At 40.7% G+C, this 21,028-nt stretch overlaps 1 protein-coding gene across 6 annotated transcripts in view; it reads left to right on the plus strand.

Moving 5' to 3' along the window:
* Window positions 1-21,028, plus strand: part of MYO6 (myosin VI) — a 179,364-nt gene that overhangs the window by 41,733 nt on the left and 116,603 nt on the right. For all 6 annotated transcript variants that reach the window (XM_084624515.1, XM_084624518.1, XM_084624519.1 and 3 more), the window contains exons 2-3: window positions 5,149-5,286; window positions 14,381-14,450. In XM_084624515.1, coding sequence (XP_084480641.1) covers window positions 5,167-5,286; window positions 14,381-14,450 — 190 coding nt within the window. In that variant the 5' untranslated portion in view covers window positions 5,149-5,166. The remainder of the gene's footprint in view (window positions 1-5,148; window positions 5,287-14,380; window positions 14,451-21,028) is intronic.

Raw genomic sequence — 21,028 nt, forward strand, 5'->3', positions numbered from 1 at the left:
CTTTCGCTTTGGGGGGTGGGGGGAAATTGGCTGAATTGCTGCTGAATGTGTGTATAATCAAATTTTAATATAAATCTTAAAAACAGAATTTGGCAGTTAATGAAAAGGTATATTAGTGCTCAGTTCTGTACTGCATTTTAATTGTGAAAACACACCCTTAAAGGGACAATCAACTTGCATTGTTTTTTGAAACTTACACAAAAAACTTTATCAAATAGTATGATTTTTGAAATGGAATGTCCTGAAATTTTAAAAAATGTAAAAATTGAAAACATTTTTTTCTCATTTGTTTGTTTAAAAATATCTTTAGGGTGAGCTTGAGAGCAGTGCCACTGAAGTTAGGGCCTATCCTTCATCTCCCCTTTCCTTTGTGCACGCACCAGCTTTGCTATCTGTTTTGATTTAGCTGGTCTAGTGAAGACCTGCTAAATCAAGTGCAGAGCGCTCTCCAGTCAACTCCGGTACTCCACCATAACAAGAAGAGTAAGGTAAGTCAATGGGAGAGCATCTCCCGTTGATGCAGCGCGGAGTAGACACTGCAGTAAATTGACCTAAGCTACGTCGATTCCAGCTACATAATTCACATAGCTAGAGTAGCGTAACTTAGGTCGACTTACCCTGATAGTGTAGACAAGGCCTCAGTTTCAGTTCTGCTGCTGTTGTCACAATGTGCTTGCAGTTCTTGGGAAGGTATGCAAAATAGTGAAACTGATTAGTATCCCTACACAAAATAAATTGAAAAACGGGGGGAGGGGAGGGATGTGTTTAACATTTGTTGTAGTAATGTTATGGGTGACTTGTAACAACAACAGGGTAAAGTTTTACAATGAAATATATGATTGACAGTGTCCCTTTTTAGATATAAGTTTTCTCAGTTTTTGTATATATTGAATACAGATTGTATTTCAAAGTTTTCTATTTTAAAACCACAAAAGTATAGTTTAAAATTTTTTTGCTCAACTTGCTTTTTTCAGTGACATGTGCCAAGTGATGGAGAAGTACAAATTCAGAGTTGAGCTACTAATAGAGATGGGTGTATTACTGGTGCCCAAGATGGATAGATTAGCACAGACTTTTAGATAGTTTTCAGAGTAGCAGCCATGTTGGTCTGTATTGGCAAAAAGAAAAGGAGTACTTGTGGCACCATTTGTTAGTCTCTAAGGTGCCACAAGTACTCCTTTTCTTTTTAGATAGTTGTGAGTGTGGTTATTAAAAATGTTCATCATCTAAGTGGTCAGATAACAGGTTTCAAATATTTGTCCACTATGTTTTTAGTCATCATTGGTGTAACTATGTTAATGAAGTGGATTTGTAAGTTCACAAAACATTTGAACAGTAATTTACCAATAAGACGTGAAACAGACTGCAGAGTGTATGAAAAAGCAAAAGCCTGAACAAACAAACAGTCAAAGCCTGAAGATGCTAATTTGACGGATTGGGTTTCAAATTTAAGTAGAGACAATTCATAAGAAGCCTGCCTGTATCGTACGGAAACTGTAGCACTAAGAGATAATACATGTTAATTTCAAGCTGTATTTTGTTGTGCAACGTGGTTACATCTGGAATATTGGCAGTGTTCCTCTAAAAACGGGGGAAAACCTTGTTTTATATGGTTGTGTGACATATCACTAAGTACCAACGAGAGCAAGCATTTTAAAGGAAAATGATAGGCTTATGAAAATGAATGTCTGCTTATGCCTATAAATAAACATAAATGGTTAGCAGCTACACCCATAACAATTGGACTTGAGTCATAACAATTGACTCAAGACTGGCTCACAGTATCTAAAGACCTATAGAACTGTGGTATGTATTTGATCAAATTTACAGAAGTTAAAAAAAACAAAAACAAAAACAAAAAAACAGGTGGCCAGGAGCCAAGTCTGGGTGAATACAGATGTTGTTCTAAGGGATTTACTGTATGTTGCTGACAACACATGACCAGGATAATCGGGTGTTGTGGACTTTATGGAATGTGGCTGAAGGTTTCAAGTAAACATAAACCAAACTTGACTGTAGAACATAAACTTTTCTGTAGCTGGATAGATGTTGAAGATTTATTCTCTGAACATGAGAGAATATAGAATTAGAGGCTTCTGCTATATTTAATACAAAAGTTTAATAATTATTACAATAATATATATGTCCCAGTAACTTCATTTTTTTAATCTTAATTCTAGATTCATACACTCTAAGCCCACATGCACACTGTCATAGTTTCAAGGTAACTGCATGTGTATTTCCACCCCCATGGTCCACTCCAGGAGTTCCCAGTCAGGTCTGAGGTCTCCAGCTGTCACCTGTGTGACTCTTGTCCCACTCCTTTCACACAGGAAGTGGTAAGGCTTCACAGCTTGCCTGACACTCATATCCACAGCAAGCCAGTCTGTGTAAAGGTCAGCCCCTGTGCATTGCTTTCTCTCTCCGAGGGCTATGAACAGTGTATCGCCAGCAGTTACAAGTTACCACGCAGCTCTTTCTAAGCAAGCACACTTCTTCCTAAGGTCAAAGCATTACAGAGACAACACACAAAAAATCCTAATAAACAGATTTAAACACACACTAAACGTGTCAGGAGTCTGTCCTCAGTCTTCTGGGGTGCTTGTAGGCCAAAGTCTTCCAATCCTTCTGCCAGTGTCCTGATGGTTTGCTGGACCCCAAAGAAGGCCTTGAGTCAGTTCAAGCTCATCCTATTATGCCAAAACCCCTTTCTTTGTCTCTTTCTCTGGAAAATCCAGGTTGGATCAGTGTGTATATATAAGCCTCTGAAGGGAGCCTCTCTAGAATTCCACCCCATACGGCTAAATTCAGTGGAATTGTTTCGTCTCAGTGACTCACCTTAATTACCCCCTACTGTTTTTAGTTTCTGGAGGAGTTGTGGTAACCCTCCTCCACACGTGAACAATCATACATAGACTATTTGTAGATTTAATACAACAGGCCAGCAAAAATATTTCATGGGGTTGCAATATCTGTGTCACACACATTCTAAGATATAGATGTTAGATATCCTCTAATTTTGATAAGATTCCTCAGAGTTCAGTCTTTTTTTATAGAAACACTGTCTTAATTTTTAATAATTTTCCCCTTGAAAAACAATACATATTTTAAAGTGAATTCTACTTTGAGAAAAGGCTATGTATAAACAGCATCACCTTACTCCACAAATCTGTTTCCTGTGTTTTATTCAATCATATCTGCTTACATTAGTGTGTGGTTTTTTTTTTTAAAGCCACTACTGCCTGCCATGCAGAATCAGCACAGTACTGGGAGAATGAATTGTCATTGTTCTTTCTGGCTTTAATGTCAATATAGAATGACTAAGTTGCAGTTGTCTGTGCAACAATGTTGTCTTCAAATTATGCTTGGTTATTCCTCTGCAACCACAGTGAAGATGAGTTGCACCAGATATACCTGAAAGAAAAATTTTGTCTTGCAGAGTCTCTTTATTAGAATCCAGAAAGGACATAGCCTGACTTCTAGGTCCTGGGTTGAGTTTGTAGGTTTTGCAATTAGAAGTATCACATATTTAGGGGGAAATCATTGATTTTTTAGCATGTTAACTGAGCAAAATGGATGTGGAATAAATGAGAAACATTAACAATGGCCGGGAGAGGGGAAGATGGGGATAGGTTCAGTATTTTGGAGAAAAACAAAACATGGAAGTGACTAAATATGTCAGTGACCAGCTACCCTGATTATTTTGTGTGTTGTATTTCCTCTGTCCTATTTCATCTGCTCTGTGTCATCAGATGTAAGTTGAGGGATGCCTTCCTGTGTGTCTACTATGCCCAGCACATTTTGGGCACTACTGTAGTATTACAAATTTAACTATCCTAGATACATTATATTTCAATACATCCTCTAATGGAAGTGGAATCTGAGAAATGAGACTGTTGTGCTATAATTAGGTGAAACTTTCTATATCATGAGGACACTTAGAAATACGTTTGAATATAATTTCAAATACTGAGTGTAATTAAAACCAAAGAAGTATACAATTTTTAACAGTTAGCTGTTTGTGGTGATCGAATGTTTGTAAGATGTAAAGATGTTTTTTCAAAGTTATTAAAATAATTGACTTTTAGAGCTAAATAATATTTGCATAAATATGTTCTTTGGGGCTGTGCCACTAGCCAGTGGGAGAGGACCTCCTACATATAAGTTTCTCCCTTTTTGCACATAACACAGTTATTCACAGTGGTCTCTGAATGTTATAGGTATAGAAGTTCCTCTAGCCTAGTGGTTTTCAATCTTTTTCATTTGTGGACCCCTAAAAAATTTCAGATGGAGGTACAGACCCCTTTGGAAATCTTAGACATGAAAACCACTGCTCTAATTCAAGAGGGTGGGAAGGGAAAAATTTGTGAGTTATCCTTTCATTTAAGGTGTACTTTCGTACCCTTCATGGGTGTTTTTATATGCTTATTTGAAATCTGTTTCCAGTTTAATGATTACTGGTTAGCAGGTTATTTTTGGATAATGGCCAAAGAGTAGATCATATACCAGAAGTGTACTTTTACAAACTCTGAAACTCTAGAGATGACTGAAGCATATCTCTTTAATGTGTGAATGTATGTTGAGTGGAAAGGAAGAAACTGGCAACCGGAATGGACCTGTCTGTCAGACTTGGTGGAATCCACAAATCTGATTTATAATCTATATAATAGAAATTATCTAGTATTAAAGTAGTTATCCAGAATGAAGATTAATTCGGTATATAAAAATATTGTGTTGGGCCTATTCAGAAAGTCCAAATCCAGGCAAAATTCCTATTTAATTCAGTTGCTATTGTATGTGGTGAGTAACTCTGTAAATTAAGCACTTCTTTAGGTGCCTAACTTTAGGAATCCAAGTTTGAAAATTTTGGCCTTAGATATTTAGCCTTTTCAGATGCCTGTGTTTTTGCATAACAAAGGGTGCATTTTGAATTCAAGACATAATCTAAAACTGTTTCCAGAGATCATTTGGACAGAGATTACAGTCAAAGTTATTTAATCAATAAGGCGTACATATGGGTGTAACTACTTAATACTAGAAATCAGTGTTTCATGTTCTCATTTTATATACACTGTTTGGATTAAAAATAACAAATTAAAGTTTATATACAGTTGGTCAGATTTTTATACAGTTTTTTTTTTCTTACAGGAATAGTGAATAGCTCCAATGATGGAGGACGGGAAGCCTGTTTGGGCTCCCCACCCAACTGATGGGTTTCAGATGGGGAATATCGTGGATATTGGCCCTGACAGCTTAACTATTGAACCGTTAAACCAGAAAGGCAAGGTAAGAAAGGGCTTAAGGAATACTTAAAGAACTATACCATCACATAGTTCTATGCATAGAGCACAACAATGGGAGTCAATTTCGCTTTGTCTGACTTGAGCAATTCACTTAACATTTCCTTTGCCTCAGCTTCCTCAGGTACAAAGAAAAATGATTATAATATTGAATTCTGCAATACTGGCTCCCACTGGCAAGAAACACACAATTTCTGGTTGTCAGATTTCCATGTGTCTGAAGTATCTATAGTAAGAAACTGAATATGTGTGTATCTTTCTGTGCAGTGTTACTTTTCCCATATTGAGGCTGGCTCAGGATCTGTCTTAGAGATGATGCCTCTCTAGTCACAGGTCAAGAGGTGACAGAGCAGACCTTCCTTTTCTGGGGGACATGGGTATATATCTTAGGAAGAAACCTGAATAGGAAGCTGGTCATCTTTGCTTGATAAAAATATAAGCAAAGTGTAATGCCATCTGATGTCATTCTTCATCATGCTAAGAGCCACAGATAGATACAATGGGCACCTCAGCCTGTTTACACCTTTGAGCCAGAACCAGAACTTTCAGGTTGGAGTATACTGCGTATTGTGAAATTACTCGTAAGAAGTCTGCAAATGACCTAGATAAATTATCTATATATCCTTTCTCATCTACCCTGGAAAGCTTTAATAGGGTTTTCTTGTCACTCCTATGAGCCTGGGAAAGCATTAGGCTGTTGGCTGCAGCTGGCACTGCAGGTCACCATGCCCTAAATTATTGACCATCATTCTCAGTGGCTGCTGTGGGACACAGTGCCCTAATATCCAGGTTATTGCTCCAAGCTTCTGTTGCAGGATTTTAAGCCTTGCCAGCACCACCACCTCTTCCCCTCACAGATGAAAGTAGATGCAGAGGAACCAGAAGGCCTTGAGGGGCCTCTTGGTTCACTGTTTTTCTTTCTACCACACCCTCTGCCAGCCTTCATTCTTTAAGGCTAGAAGTTTCCTCATTGTGCACTGGTCAATATTTAACTTGGTATCATCACCAAAGTTAAATGGGAGTATTTTCCACAGGGGCTCAGAATTTCTAATTGTGGGAGATTTTTTTTTACCTGAAAGAGTGGCCTCCTCAATATGTGGACACATCACTGGCAGCCCAGTCCAGGCAGGCATTATCTGAGCCCCTGATTTGCCATGGAAACTCTCAGGTAGCCTCAGGCCAGCAAGAATGAATAAACAAACAAATGTGAATTGTTATCTGATTCCTAAGTAACTCTGTGTGCTTTCACAAGCAGTACTAGCATGGGTGGACAGTATTGTGAGTATGGTGCCTCTTGGCCTAAAAATTACATGTCCTACAGACTTCTCTTTGGAAAGAGAAGAATAAAAAAGTGTCCTTCAAATATGTTTCATGCAGCTATATGGGGCTTTGGTTCTTGGGATCAAATACTCAGGGAAATCAGTTCTGAGCTATCTTAGTGGTACAATAAACTTTATGGAAAGCTGCAGCTATTCAGAGCCAACAGAAAATTCAACTTATGATCTTGACGCCTGACACACATTATGGAAAGGAATACAAGTCATGTGACAAGTTGAAGCAGTCTGTGAAGTACATAGGAGAAAATATCTCTTTGCAAGTGGTAGCAGGATCATTAGCTACTCATTATTGCCTCAGAGCTATCTGCCAAATGGCTCTGTCTGGAGTTAGACCCTAAATTGGTGCCAGGCTCTTTCAATTTGGGAGCAAAAGGGCTACCTATAGGTTTGATCAAATGAGCTCACTGGTACTTGTGAGGAGGGACCCTATAAAGCTGTGCAAAAATTTCAGGAGCAACTTTGTCCCATTCCCAATCTCAGCAACCTGGAAAGACCATGACATGAATGAAGTAATCCAAAATCTACTTCAGATTGGAATACTGCCACCTGCTCCCAATGCTATTTCTAGCCTCAGAGAATCGGGGACAAGCAGAGCAGAGCCCTGTCTGAAACATCTAAGTAAGTTCTGAATGGAGGCTTGTCTTCAAAGCATTCCCATTTTATTATCCTCAGGCAATTCTTGTGTTTTGCAGATGGATGGCAGCTGTTTTCTTTTCCCAACTTCAAATATTACCATACTATTTTACATGTGCTCCCAAGGTCTCTCTCCAGGATCTTGGTAGGAATTATACTGGCTTTAGAAAAGAAGAAAATTCATGTATCTCTTCCTGGACAATTTTTCTGATCTGGGCTCTGGATGACAGAGAAAACTGTAGCAAACACATGGAGTGATAAGAAAAGGAGGACTTGTGGCACCTTATAGACTAACAAATTTATTTGAGCATAAGCTTTCGTGAGCTACAGCTCACTTCATAGGATGCGTTCAGTGGAAAATACAGTGGGGAGATTTACAAATCTGCACACACACATCCCTGGAACCCCAGCCAGAGGTATTGTGTCTGCTACCCAAGATCCATAAACCTGGAAATCCTGGACGCCCCATCATCTCAGGCATTGGCACCCTGACAGCAGGATTGTCTGGCTATGTAGACTCCCTCCTCAGACCCTACACTACCAGGACTCCCAGCTATCTTTGAGACACCGCTAACTTCCTGAGGAAACTACAATCCATCGGTGATCTTCCTGAAAACACCATCCTGGCCACTATGGATGTAGAAGCCCTCTACACCAACATTCCACACAAAGATGGACTACAAGCCATCAGTATCCCCGATAATGTCACGGCAAACCTGGTGGCTGAACTTTGTGACTTTGTCCTCACCCATAACTATTTCACATTTGGGGACAATGTAGACCTTCAAATCAGCGGCACTGCTATGGGTACCCGCATGGCCCTACAGTATGTCAACATTTTTATGGCTGACTTAGAACAATGCTTCCTCAGTTCTCATCCCCTAATGCCCCTACTCTACTTGTGCTACATTGATGACATCTTCATCGTCTGGACCCATGGAAAAGAAGCCCTTGAGGAATTCCACTATATTTCAACAATTTCCATCCCACCATCGACCTCAGCCTGGACCAGTCCACACAAGAGATCTACTTCCTGGGCACTACGGCGCTAATAAGCGATGGTCACATAAACACCACCCTATACCAGAAACCTACTGACTGCTATGCCTACCTATGTGCCTCCAGCTTTCATCCAGACCACACCACATGATCCATCGTCTACAGCCAACCTCCACGATACAACTGCATTTGCTCCAACCCCTGAGACAGAGACAAACACCTACAAGATCTCTATCAAGCATTCTTACAACTGCAATACCCACCTGCTGAAGTGAAGAAACAGATTGACAGAGCCAGAAGAGTACCCAGAAGTCACCTACTACAGGACAGGCCCAACAAAGAAAATAACAAAACACCACTAGCCATCACCTTCAGCCCCCAACTAAAACCTTTCCAACGCATCATCAAGGATCTACAACCTATCCTGAAGGACGACCCATCACTCTCACAGATCTTAGGAGACAAGCCAGTCCTTGCTTACAGACCAGCCCCCCAACCTGAAGCAAATACTCACCAGCAACCACACCCCACACAACAGAACCACTAACCCAGGAACCTATCCTTGCAACAAAGCCCGTTGCCAACTGTGTCCACATATCTGTTCAGGGGACACCGTCATAGGGCCTAATCATATCAGCCACGCTATCAGAGGCTCGTTCACCTGCACATCTACGAACGTGATATATGCCATCATGTGCCAGCAATGCCCCTCTACCATGTACATTGGTCAAATTGGACCGTCTCTATGTAAAAGAATAAATGGACACAAATCAGACATCAAGAATTATAACATTCAAAAACCAGTTGGAGAACACTTCAATCTCTTTGGTCACTCGATTACAGACCTAAAAGTGGCAATTCTTCAACAAAAAAACTTCAAAAACAGACTCCAACGAGAGACTGCTGAATTGGAATTAATTTGCAAACTGGATACAATTAACTTAGGCTTGAATAAAGCTCTCCTGCTTGTAATAGCTCACCTTACCTGATCACTCTCGTTACAGTGTGTATGGTAACACCCATTGTTTCATGTTCTCTGTGTATATAAATCTCCCCACTGTATTTTCCACTGAATGCATCTGATGAAGTGAGCTGTAGCTCACAAAAGCTTATGCTCAAATAAATTTGATAGTCTCTAAGGTGCCACAAGTCCTCCTTTTCTTTTTGTGAATATAGTCTAACATGGCTGCTTCTCTGAAACATGGAGTGATGTGGTTCCTGGAGTATCTTTGATTCAGGGCAAACACAAATATATGGTGCCAGGGAAGCCAGTCATAGGCCTGAGCTGAGAATGAATCTATCAGGTAAAAGACCTTATCTCAGAAGAATGTTAACAGAAGATGAAGATGGCCATTATAGAAAGTGGTGTCAAAGAGACGCAAACCTAATTCCTGTTGGTTCCTGTTGGGATTTCTGGTCTGATACACAGGCATGCTTCAGTGATCCAGAGTTCATATGATACCTATCCAGTAATTCTCTGTATCCCTTCTGTATTGCTACTTCATCCACTGGCAGATCTGTATTCTCTGCTCTTACAACTGGTGAATGCAGAGAATCATGGTTTTGGTTTTGTTTCTGTTTTACACATCTTCCCAGTTTAGTTCAGGGTATGTGTAACAGATGGAGACAGCACAGCATCCATCAGCTAGAACACAATGATTCATTGAGGCCTCAGTCCATAGCTCCTTCCATGGATAACAGACCAGTTCTGGTCATGACACCCACCCCTTGGAAAATGGACTTTCTTTCTTTAGTTATGGGGGAAAAAGCCCAGTTCTCACAGCCATGTGCTTTGAACAGGGGGTTTCCTGCTCTCTCCTCCCAAGACAGACTCCTCTGCAGAGTCCATTCAGAGGCAATGGCCCTGGTAGTAGCAATTCCACTGTATCCCAATGGGAGAGCCATTCAATGCTGATGGCCTTTGAGGGTTCTGTTATGGCTTTCCAGACAGCTTCCTCACTACATGTCAAGTTCCTACTACAAAATGGCTGATATAATAATCCATGTGACTGTTACAATTACCAATAGAATTCATAAAACGAAATGGAATTAATAACTGGACCAGACAGTCTTCCCCACACCATCTCACTGCCTATCAATGGGGAGATTAACACCAAAGTTTATTGGGCAAAATCAGATTTGCAGAGTGACTGGTGCTCTCCGAAATGCATTGCTCACTGCAGGTCAGTTTGGTGGGCTTCTGACTGCCCTTTTTGCATATGGAAAAGTAAATAAAGTGCTCTACAGCCTCTCTGTCAGGAACTTGGATTTGGGGTGGTGAGTGGCATCTTACAAACCTGGTCAAGCTCCCTAGTACATATATCTTCCCACTTTTCCCAGAGCTCCTCAGGACATTACAAAAGAGGGGTGAGGGAGCAGCAGTGATACCTATTTAGATCTTTCTGGATAAAGAGATTAATCAAGCCCAAGAGCTATAATCTAGTGTTGGCTCCTTGGATGCCTCTGTCATACAGAGGAGGTGAGCTAATGCAAGACTGGTAGTCCATCAGAGACCAAACTTGGTGACAATAAATACTTGAATTAAGTGATTATTGCTTTCAGGGACCCCAAAGGAGGAGGCAACAAATACAGCTTATTCTACTGCCTGGTGCAAAGTCCATATTTAATTACAATGATATACCAGTGACATGCAACCTTGAGTTCTTACTGGAAGGCTTTGTTGTGGGTGTATGAATGTTGAAGCAAAAAGGTCAAGGCTCTGTAGCCTAATGTTCTTAAAATGTTAATGAAAAGGAAGTTTTATACAAATCTCAACGTTAAATGCTTCCTTAGGGCATTGCTTTTATTCCAGCCCTACGAGGTCATAGAGCATGGCCTTGGAACCTCATTCTGCTCCTTAGAGCACTACCCAGAATGAACCTCTCTGCAGGAGGTGATGTTACACTTCCTATCCATTAGAGTAGGACTCCTAATTGCTACTATCTCCAATCAGACACGTTTTTGCTTTTGTTTTTTTCATTTAAAGTTGGAAGCTTCCTCTAACAGGACCCAATATTATACTTTTAATTCAGTCCTCAAAATTGTCACAGCATTCATTTCCTAAGTACATTCAAGACTTAAGCTTCTTTGGTTAAGTATCATAGTCCAGCACTTAGGAGCTGAAAATCTGAGGGCAGTGTTTTCATATCTCTAATGTAGAAACCTGCTAGATGGCCAACAAAGCAGAAGTTCACCAAATTCTGCATATTGGTCATTCAGTCCTAGCGAATTTCCTTTTTTTTGGCAGAATTCTTATCCGTGCCTTAGTGCACATGGTTTGGTGGAGGAGGTATTTGTTTACCTTGTTTTGTATCAGAGGGGTAGCCATGTTAGTCTGGATCTGCAAAAGCGGCAAAGAGTCCTGTGGCACTTTACAGACTACCAGATGTATTGGAGCATAAGCTTTCAGGGGTGAATATCCACTTCGTCAGATGCATGTCCTTGTTTTGGTTTTCCACATTTAAAGGATGATCGTGCTTCCCATCCTGGAGGCACAAAGCTATGAAAGCTCCATTTTAATAGATTTGTGGACCTTAGCATGAAGAGAAACAGGAAACTGTGTTCATGCTTTCCTGAAAACTTCCCTTCTTTGGGTAATTAAGTGCTCAGATCTGTCCTACCCTGGAGACAAATAGATCATCCAGATTAGAGATGGAAATTGACACTTGTGGTTTTTGTTTTTGTTTTGTTTTGTTTTTTGTTATGTGGGATTTACAATGCTCTCAATAAGAGAAATTGTTGTGCTTTTCCTTCAAAGTATATTTAACATAATCAGTAATTTAGGAATGTAGATTTCAATTTTTTCTGACTGTGAAAGTTTTCAATTGAGGAGAATTTCAGGAAGCTGAGTAGTTCTCTGCTACCAGTGACTGACAGGGCTGGTTTTGCCCCCAATCTTCAAGCAGGCTGAAAGGAAACATGCTGGGAGAAAGAGGGGACTCCAGCTCACTCGGCCCCTGTCCCCAGCATCCGGGTCTGGGAGGGGGTTAGCCTGCTGCTGCCACCTCAGCCAGGCTCTCTCAGGCAGCTGCTGGACTGCACAGAGCAGCGACCCAGAGTGGTCTGCATGAGAAGAGACTGGTCTTGCCCCTTCTGCTCCTGGCCCAGCTGCCAGGGACAGGGGCTGAGCGTGCTGCAGGGGGAACCCTTTTCCGTCCCTCCTCCTGCAGCAGACCAAGCAGAAATCTGGGGGAGGAGGCAGTTGATCTTGTATATTCCTCCCCCTGGCCATGTGTTGCCTATGAAAGGGCTCTCTATGGCTGCAACATGCTTCACTGAACAACATTTGTATCTAGCAACTATATAGATTTCCCAAGGAGGTCTGGCTAATCTAGATTCTGACCATCTCCAAGGCAATGTGTAACCCCTTCTTTAGAATGTTTTAGCACATAACACTAATGAGAGATAGGAGGGAAAAAAAGGGAGTGGCAGGACAAGGAGTGTATAACCCATGAAGAGTCTCTATACCAGGGAAGGAAATCATGGAAGCTTTTTTACTATTTTCCAACTGGCAACACTTAGTTTATAAAAAGAAAAGGAGTACTTGTGGCACCTTGGAGACTAACCAATTTATTTGAGCATAAGCTTTCGTGAGCTACAGCTCAAGTGAGCTGTAGCTCACGAAAGCTTATGCTCAAATAAATTGGTTAGTCTCCAAGGTGCCACAAGTACTCCTTTTCTTTTTGCGAATACTGACTAACACGGCTGTTACTCTGAAACTTAGTTTATAGACGCTTTAATGCTTCAGTTTAAGAAACCTGGCACTTCAAAAGTGGCTGCTTAACACTGTGTGCAATTTTAGATTGTGTGACCTACACTGTATTGTTTCTATTGTACTGAAGTAAGAGGGTGTCTTAAAATGGTACAGAAAACATGATGTTTATCATGAGGGTGTCTCACTGAACAAAGTTTTAAATAGACAAACTTGCTTAAAATGTTAAGATCATTACTTCTGATAGACAAAGATCTTGTTGCTTGTCTTTTTTGCCATTTTAGATAAAGTAGACGAATCTCACTGCCTGAATCCCCATCTCCTCATGGAAATTAGCTTTGTAGCAGCATAGCAGCTGCTTCAGCATAGCAGCTGTAACATTAATTGATACAACAAGGTTCATTCATAGATAGCTACAATTCTCTAATGTAAATAACCTGTGCATGCTGTATAGACCCAGATAAAATGTCTGAACAAAAGTGTGTAATTTGTTGAAAAATGCAATAGATGTTTGTACACTGTGGACACTCCGATAGATCTATTCTTGCATGTTTCTCTTTCCTTTAAAAAAATATAAATTACAGTTTCTGGAGTATTAAAGAGACAAGTTTGCTTTCCGTTCCAGTAAGTGATGAACACTGGCTAAGTGGTTTTCTTTTGTAACTGAAATACAGGATTAAAGGAAGTGCTTGTAAAATCAGAAGTCAGTGTTTGGGAATATACTGTGTTTTACTATTTATATAGCTAATGTAGTGTATTTTAAAATGGGAATGTATTTAAATGGGTTAGGAGTACTAAAGCATGCTTGAGGGTACTATGCTAGGAATCGGGAGACTTGGATCTTATTCCTGGAGCTGCTATTGACTTGCTGTATAACTCTGAATAAGTCCAATTCTTTTTGAGTCTGTTTCCTTTGAATAAAATACATATAACTGTGTTACTGTTTTCTGTAATGCCCATCACTGATGCATCTAAATATGTGGGGATAGTGCTTACCTTTAAAGCACTTAGCATTTTTCATCCATAGATCCCTAAGTATTAGTAGCAGTAATGCAGTTGAGACTACGATTGCTTTCTTTACCATTAGCATCCCTCCATTTGTCTAAATCCGAGAATGGTAAATGCTCTTGATTGGGATATATCTTTGTTTGTATGATACCGATTATGATGAGGCCCAAATCTTTGATCAGTGTCCTTAGGAGCAACTGCAGTAGAAGTACATTGTTGCGGTGGTTGGGTGAACACACTAAAACCTGCCACAGTAAAATATGGAAATGGCAAATTTTCACTTTTTCTTAACTCAAATAATACACTTATTTAAAACATAGCTCACCATATCTTAGAGCTGCTTTCCCATCTGCAGTTTAAATTCTGAAAATATCAATGTTTTTATCTGACAGACTTTTCTGGCTGTTATCAACCAAGTGTTTCCTGCAGAAGAGGACAGTAAAAAGGATGTGGAGGATAATTGTAAGTACTGTATTTTAAAGTGTGTGTGTATGTATAATAGCAAGGATCCATTTGTTTTGTAACTAGATCTCTACTTTTCTTTGTTTGTTTGCTTGAAGTTGCACATAATATTTATAGCAATAAAGATCCATTTAATGCAGGGATCTCAAACTCGAATCACCAGGAGGGCCACATGAGGACTTGTACATAGGCCCGAGGGCCGCATCACTGACACCCTCTGCCTCTGACCCCGCCCCCACTCCACCTCTTCCATGAGGCCCCGCCTCTTCCAACCCCTTCCCCAAAGTCCCCACCCCAACTCCGCCCCCTCCCTGCCCCTATTCCAACCCCTTCCCCAAATCCCCACCTCTGCCCTCCCTCTTCTCCACCTCCTCCCCTGAGCACGTGGCTCCCCGCTCCTTCCTGGAAAGCGCTAAGTGCCTGGAGGTAGGTAGAGGAGCGGGGCTGCAGCGCGCTGGGGGGAGGAGGAATGTGGGGGGGAGGGGAGCTTGGTGGCCCACAGGAAATAACTCTGGGAGGGTGTGGGGGGGGCGGCACAGGGCACTTGGCGGGCCGCAGGAAATAACCCCACGGGCCATGTGTCTGAGACCCCTGCATTAATGTATCCTATGTCTCAACCAATTTTAAGAGGTAATTGTACCTTACATATATTGCTGTTCTCAATTCTCAAGTAGGCATGCAAAAGCAGAATGTTTCATTCCCGTGTGTGAGCTGCAGTACTCTTATAAAACTGTAACAAAACTCTTGTCAATTTGATTTACATGTGTTAAATCACATGTGCGTCATAGTACAGTAGTGACACAATTCTTCTGTTTAATGGACAGTAGAGTGAGCTACATGCAGCAGTGCAGGGCTTGATTCAATCTTTTCATCTGTGTTGAAAAACTACCTGTTTTGTCAGACAGAACTCAAGTTTGGGGGTAGTAATGGAAGAGGGATGCTGTATACCCAAAATGTTAAGGCTGTTGTATGCTTCTGTACTTTTCTTCCTTCTTTAAACTGGCAGCAGTGGCGAGAATTTTGTTGTTGCCTTATGCAATTTCATCTGTCTGCAGTGTGGCTTATTTCCTGGGGAAAAAAAAATAAACCTGAAGAAGTTGTCTTTTTAAATTTTGCTTCCCAGGGACCATTGGCCTGAACGTTTGAGATTGCCTTTTACATGGTCACCAAAACTAGCTTCTGCTGTTCTTAATATAAAATACATAGAGGGTGAGATTTTCAAAAAGACTACATGACTTAGGACCACAAGTCCCGTTGAAAGCAATAGCATCTACTTCCTGTGACTGAAGCTAGATATGTAGCCACTCTGCAACAATGAGGAAAACAAGATTTGAAACTTGTGATATCGTCTACAGTATAGGGTCATTATAGGCAGCACTGGTAGCTAACATTTTCTGTTAGAAGGTTGTCTTTTCAGTTGCTTATAATTTTACCCAACTCTTAACTATTTGGGCTGAAATTTTCCGTGCTGGGTGTCTGTCTCAGGCTTATTTTTATTTATTGATTGATTTTAAAGTATCAAATAAATAATTGAGCAGTTTCTGAGAACAAGGCTAGGGAAAAATACTTTGCTTGTGTTTTTAAAAAAATTGTTCACTGCCATTTCACTGAGATGCTCTACCACCTCAGTTTTTTGGAGCAGGAACTTAATGTTTTGTAAGGGGGTTACCCCGTGGTATCAGGGATGTGCATTTTACCATCTCTGTGAAAATCCGCCCCATTTTGGTTGGGTTATAAGCATCTAAATATAAATTCTCATATTTATTTAGTTGTTTATTTTATTTGGCATATGCAATCTGGTCAAGCCAAGCCATAGCGTTCTTATCAACAATGTTCAAGGCATGAAGACCTCTAGGAAGTTGAGTCATTTTGCAGTCCTCAACAATGTGTGTCATGGTTTGTGGCTGCCCACATTGACATAGTGGCCTTGTCATAAATATAAAGGGAAGGGTAAACCCCTTTGAAAACCCTCCTGGCCAGGGGAAAGCTCCTCTCACCTGTAAAGGGTTAAGAAGCTAAAGGTAACCTCGCTGGCACCTGACCAAAATGACCAATGAGGAGACAAGATACTTTCAAAAGCTGGGAGGAGGGAGAGAAACAAAGGGTCTGTGTCTGTCTATATGCTGGTCTTTGTCGGGGATAGACCAGGAATGGAGCCTTAGAACTTTTAGTAAGTAATCTAGCTAGGTATGTGTTAGATTATGATTTCTTTAAATGGCTGAGAAAAGAATTGTGCTGAATAGAATAACTATTTCTGTCTGTGTATCTTTTTTGTAACTTAAGGTTTTGCCTAGAGGGGTTCTCTATGTTTTTGAATCTAATTACCCTGTAAGATATCTACCATCCTGATTTTACAGGGGGGATTTCTTTATTTCTATTTACTTCTATTTTTATTAAAAGTCTTCTTGTAAGAAACTGAATGCTTTTTCATTGTTCTCAGATCCAAGGGTTTGGGTCTGTGGTCACCTATGCAAATTGGTGAGGCTTTTTATCCAACATTTCCCAGGAAAGGGGGGGGTGCAAGTGTTGGGAGGATTGTTCATTGTTCTTAAGATCCAAGGGTCTGGGTCTGTAGTCACCTAGGCAAATTGGTGAGGCTTTTTACCAAACCTTGTCCAGGAAGTGGGGTGCAAGGTTTTGGGAAGTATTTTGGGGGGAAGGACGCGTCCAAACAGCTCTTCCCCAGTAACCAGTATTAGTTTGGTGGTGGTAGCGGCCAGTCCAAGGACAACAGGTGGAATATTTTGTACCTTGGGGAAGTTTTGACCTAAGCTGGTAAAGATAAGCTTAGGAGGTTTTTCATGCAGGTCCCCACATCTGTACCCTAGAGTTCAGAGTGGGGGAGGAACCTTGACAGGCCTCTTGTATACTCAGTGGAGACTTGTTGGAGTTTGCAACTAAATTCTCCAAAGATTCCATCTGCAGTGAGCATGCTCCATCTCTACACATCTCCTAGCCGTTGCCTGGACTGCACATTGAGCTATCTCCACAGAGCAAGTGAGCTATCTGGACTGCAAGGGATGAGCAGTACTTTCCCTAAAATTTCTTCTCATGAATGTTGGGAGCTGATTGTCTCTCGTGTGCCTTCAGTGCCTCCCTGCTTGTGCCCAGGCAGTGTGGAGGAGAAAGAGGAAGCATCCATGTTGAGATAGCAGTGGGAGGCAGACTTGTTGAAAGTCTCTGTTAAGGATAGAAGCAGTGAAAAAATGAGGGTATTGTAGGGTTCTACAATAGACCACCTAACCAGGAAGGGGAGGTGGATGACACCTTTTTAAAACAACTTAACAAAATCTTCCAAAACAGAGGACTTGATGGTGATGGGGGACTTCAACTACCTGGACATCTGTTGGGAAAATAATACAGCCTGACACAGATTATCCAACAAGTTCTTGGAATGCATTAGTGACAACTTTTTATTACAGAAAACGGAGAAAGTGACTAGCAAAAAGGCTATTCTGGATTTGATGTGGACAAACAGGGAGGAACTTGAGTGAAAGTGAACATGAAATGATAGAGTTCATGATTCTCAGGAATGATAGGAGGAAAACAGCAGAATAGAGACAATGGACTTCAAGAAGGCAGACTTTAGCAAAGTCAGGTAATTGGTAGGTAAGATCCAATGGGAAGCAAGTCTAAGGGAAAAAAGAGCTCAGGAGAGTTTGCAGTTTTTTAAAAGAGACAATAAAGGCACAAAAGCAAACTATCCCAATGCATAGGAAAGATAGGAAATATGGTAAAAGGCCAACCTGGCTTAACCAAGAAATTTTCAATGACCTGAAACTCGAAAAAGAGTCATACAAGAAGTGGAAACTAGGTCAAATTACAAAGGATGAACATAAAAAAACTCAACAAGCATGAAATTAGACGGGCCAAGGCACAAAATGAGATTAAATTAGGTAGAAATATAAAGGGTAACAAGAAAACATTTTACAAATACGTGGGAAGCAAGAGGAAGTCCAGGGACTGGGTAGGCCCATTACTGAATGAGGAGGGAAAAACAATATTAGAAAACACAGCAATGGCCAAACTGTTAAATGCATTTTGTGTTTTAGTTTTCAGCAAAAAAGTTAGCAATGACTGGGTGACTAACATAGAGAACATCAGTTTAATGGGGTAGGATCTGAGTCTAAAATAGGATAAGTTAAGAATTACTTAGACAGGTTAGATGTCTTCAGGTTGGCAGGGCCTGATGAAAGAAAATATCTGAAGAGATCTCTGAGTCATTAGTTATTATCTTTGAGAACTTGTGGAGGACTTCAGTAAGGCTTTTGTTACTGTATCACATGACCTTCTCATAAACAAAATGTAAGAATAATAACCCCTTGAACTGGAACAACAACCCTTTGATGGGAAAAGAGATTTTAATTCATTTTAGGGACAAAACAAAATCCTTTATCCTTAGCCAGAATTTTATAAAGATCCTAAGCTTGCTCTCTTCCCTTCAAAGAACTTTTTCTGACTTAGCAGTATATTGTAAAGATGCAGAAATAAGAGAAGATTGTTCCCCACTATACTTTCTTTCATTTTGAGGGGTCTCTCCTTTAATAGTCAGGGGGTTATAAATTTCCACATACTCAAGAAATTAACTTGTCCCACAAGGTTAGAATCTGAATTATACTCCTGGGAGAAATCAGAAGAGGAAGACACTTCACCATGAGTGTAGAAAAATGTTGTTTATTTGGCTGATTTTTCTCTCTCCATCCAAGTATAATCCCCCTGGAGGGGAAAAGGATAAAGAGTTTGGTAGGATGGAACATATGGATGAGAAATAAATATCTAATTTAAGTACCTGATTGTCCATTCAGTAAGAACCCCTCAGGTGGTGATCTCAGGAGGAGAGAAATTAGTATGAGCAATAAGATGAGGAACAATTTGAGGGATTTGCAGGCCAGAGCGAGCTTCTGCTCAGGATAAAGCCTAAGTATTTCCTTCATTGACCTTACCTTAGAAGACTTAGACGTGTAGGAAAGGAGTTTTCCTTCTGCTAGTATCTATTCATATCCTCCCATAGCGAAAGATGCCCTCCCTAAGCAGTCCACGTGTTCAAAGCCTATTTGGAGATATATGATGGAGTCTGACCATGTGAAATCAAGTTACTCTTAGATAGGTTCCAGAAAGGGAAGCGCTGCTTCTTGCTGGAGCTGTACACATGAAAGGGCGGCCATGGGAATCTGCTTCTGCTGCAAGCTGGTCTGGCACATTTGGGAAGGAGGCAGATTCATTTTTCACTGCTGAAGGGAGTGAATGGCATTGGCAGACAGGGCTCCGCTGCTGTTGCCAAGCTCACATTGTCCACTGCTAAGGTCTGTTGGACTGTGGCTGCTGATTGTGGCAGAAGAAGGATGAAGAGGAGGTTACCAGTTGCCAGCCTGGCTTCAGGGTTTCCAAAGGGTATCTATGATGTCCTTGTGTATTGAAGTAGCTTGGAAGGCTGACCTTCAGCAATAAGAACTGGATGGTTTTGTTGCAGAGGGATGTTGAGTAACTGTGTATAAAGATAAGGCTTGAGAGGGTCCTGATCGGTAATGGGTCTTGTACCATTTTATACTAAGCTTTTTGTTTCTGGTGTTTGGAAATAGAATGAGTCATTTGAGTCTCAGGAAGTTGAGGAAGAAAAAACATGGTTTTCTGTGCAGGAATCCTGGGAAAAGAGCCCTTCCTGGCCCAAATTCAGAAACAGTGGTCACTTGCTTCCATTTTGTGGGTCAGTGTAGTCTTGTGGGGTGTCGTGAGCACTTGCACATGACTAATGCATCAGTAGAGTTGTTAGAGAGCTCATGAGACAGAAAGTACAACTGACCATCAAGAAAACAGTGAAACTTGACTCTAAATAAAGTACTGTCAAACACACAAAGGAAACCAACTGAAATAATAGAGATGATTTTGTGTTGCTGATTGTTTAAAGTTTAGCAGTCTGAGGTGTTGTTTGAAACAGAAGAGTAAGGATGTGTGTGTTTTGTGTCTGAAATTCTAACCGGAAACTAAAGAGACAATGAATAGAGGAAGGAGAGGAAGTTCCTAGGTTGAGGAAGCTCTACATAAGAGATGTTCACAGAGTAGCTTTAGGGATAATGCTGCTGTTGACATAGATGGAGCTGTTAGTGATGCCCTAGAATTAAGATTGCCTAACACTTTCCATTGTTAGCCCTGTTTTCAGTTCTTTATAGCTTTGCCAAACGTTAACCATTCAGTGTGAAACTTTCTATGCTGGCTTTCTGTCTCAAGATGGGTTTTTTTAAAGTTTTTCAGGAAAATTGGTTTGCCTATTTTCAGCAATGAGGTTAAGGAAAATAGGTAGTTTTGTTTACATTAATTTTTTTTCTAATAGTTTCTTTGCCTACACCTACAGAGTTTGGAGCAGGGATTTTATATATGGCCAAGACAATTGTCCGGGTATCAGAGGGATGCTTTTTGTTCTCATCATGAAAATACACCCTGATTTGACCAAGTTGTGAACATTTGAAAATCACCCCTGGGATATGCTGAGAATTAGCAATTGCAACTACCTAGCTGTTAGATGGCATTTTTCTGTATGTACAAAGGCAGAGAAAGATTTGAAGGAGGATAAGTTGGTGCCT

The sequence above is a fragment of the Lepidochelys olivacea genome, assembly GCF_965140295.1.
Source record: "Lepidochelys olivacea isolate rLepOli2 genome assembly, chromosome: 3".
Taxonomy (NCBI): domain Eukaryota; kingdom Metazoa; phylum Chordata; order Testudines; family Cheloniidae; genus Lepidochelys; species Lepidochelys olivacea.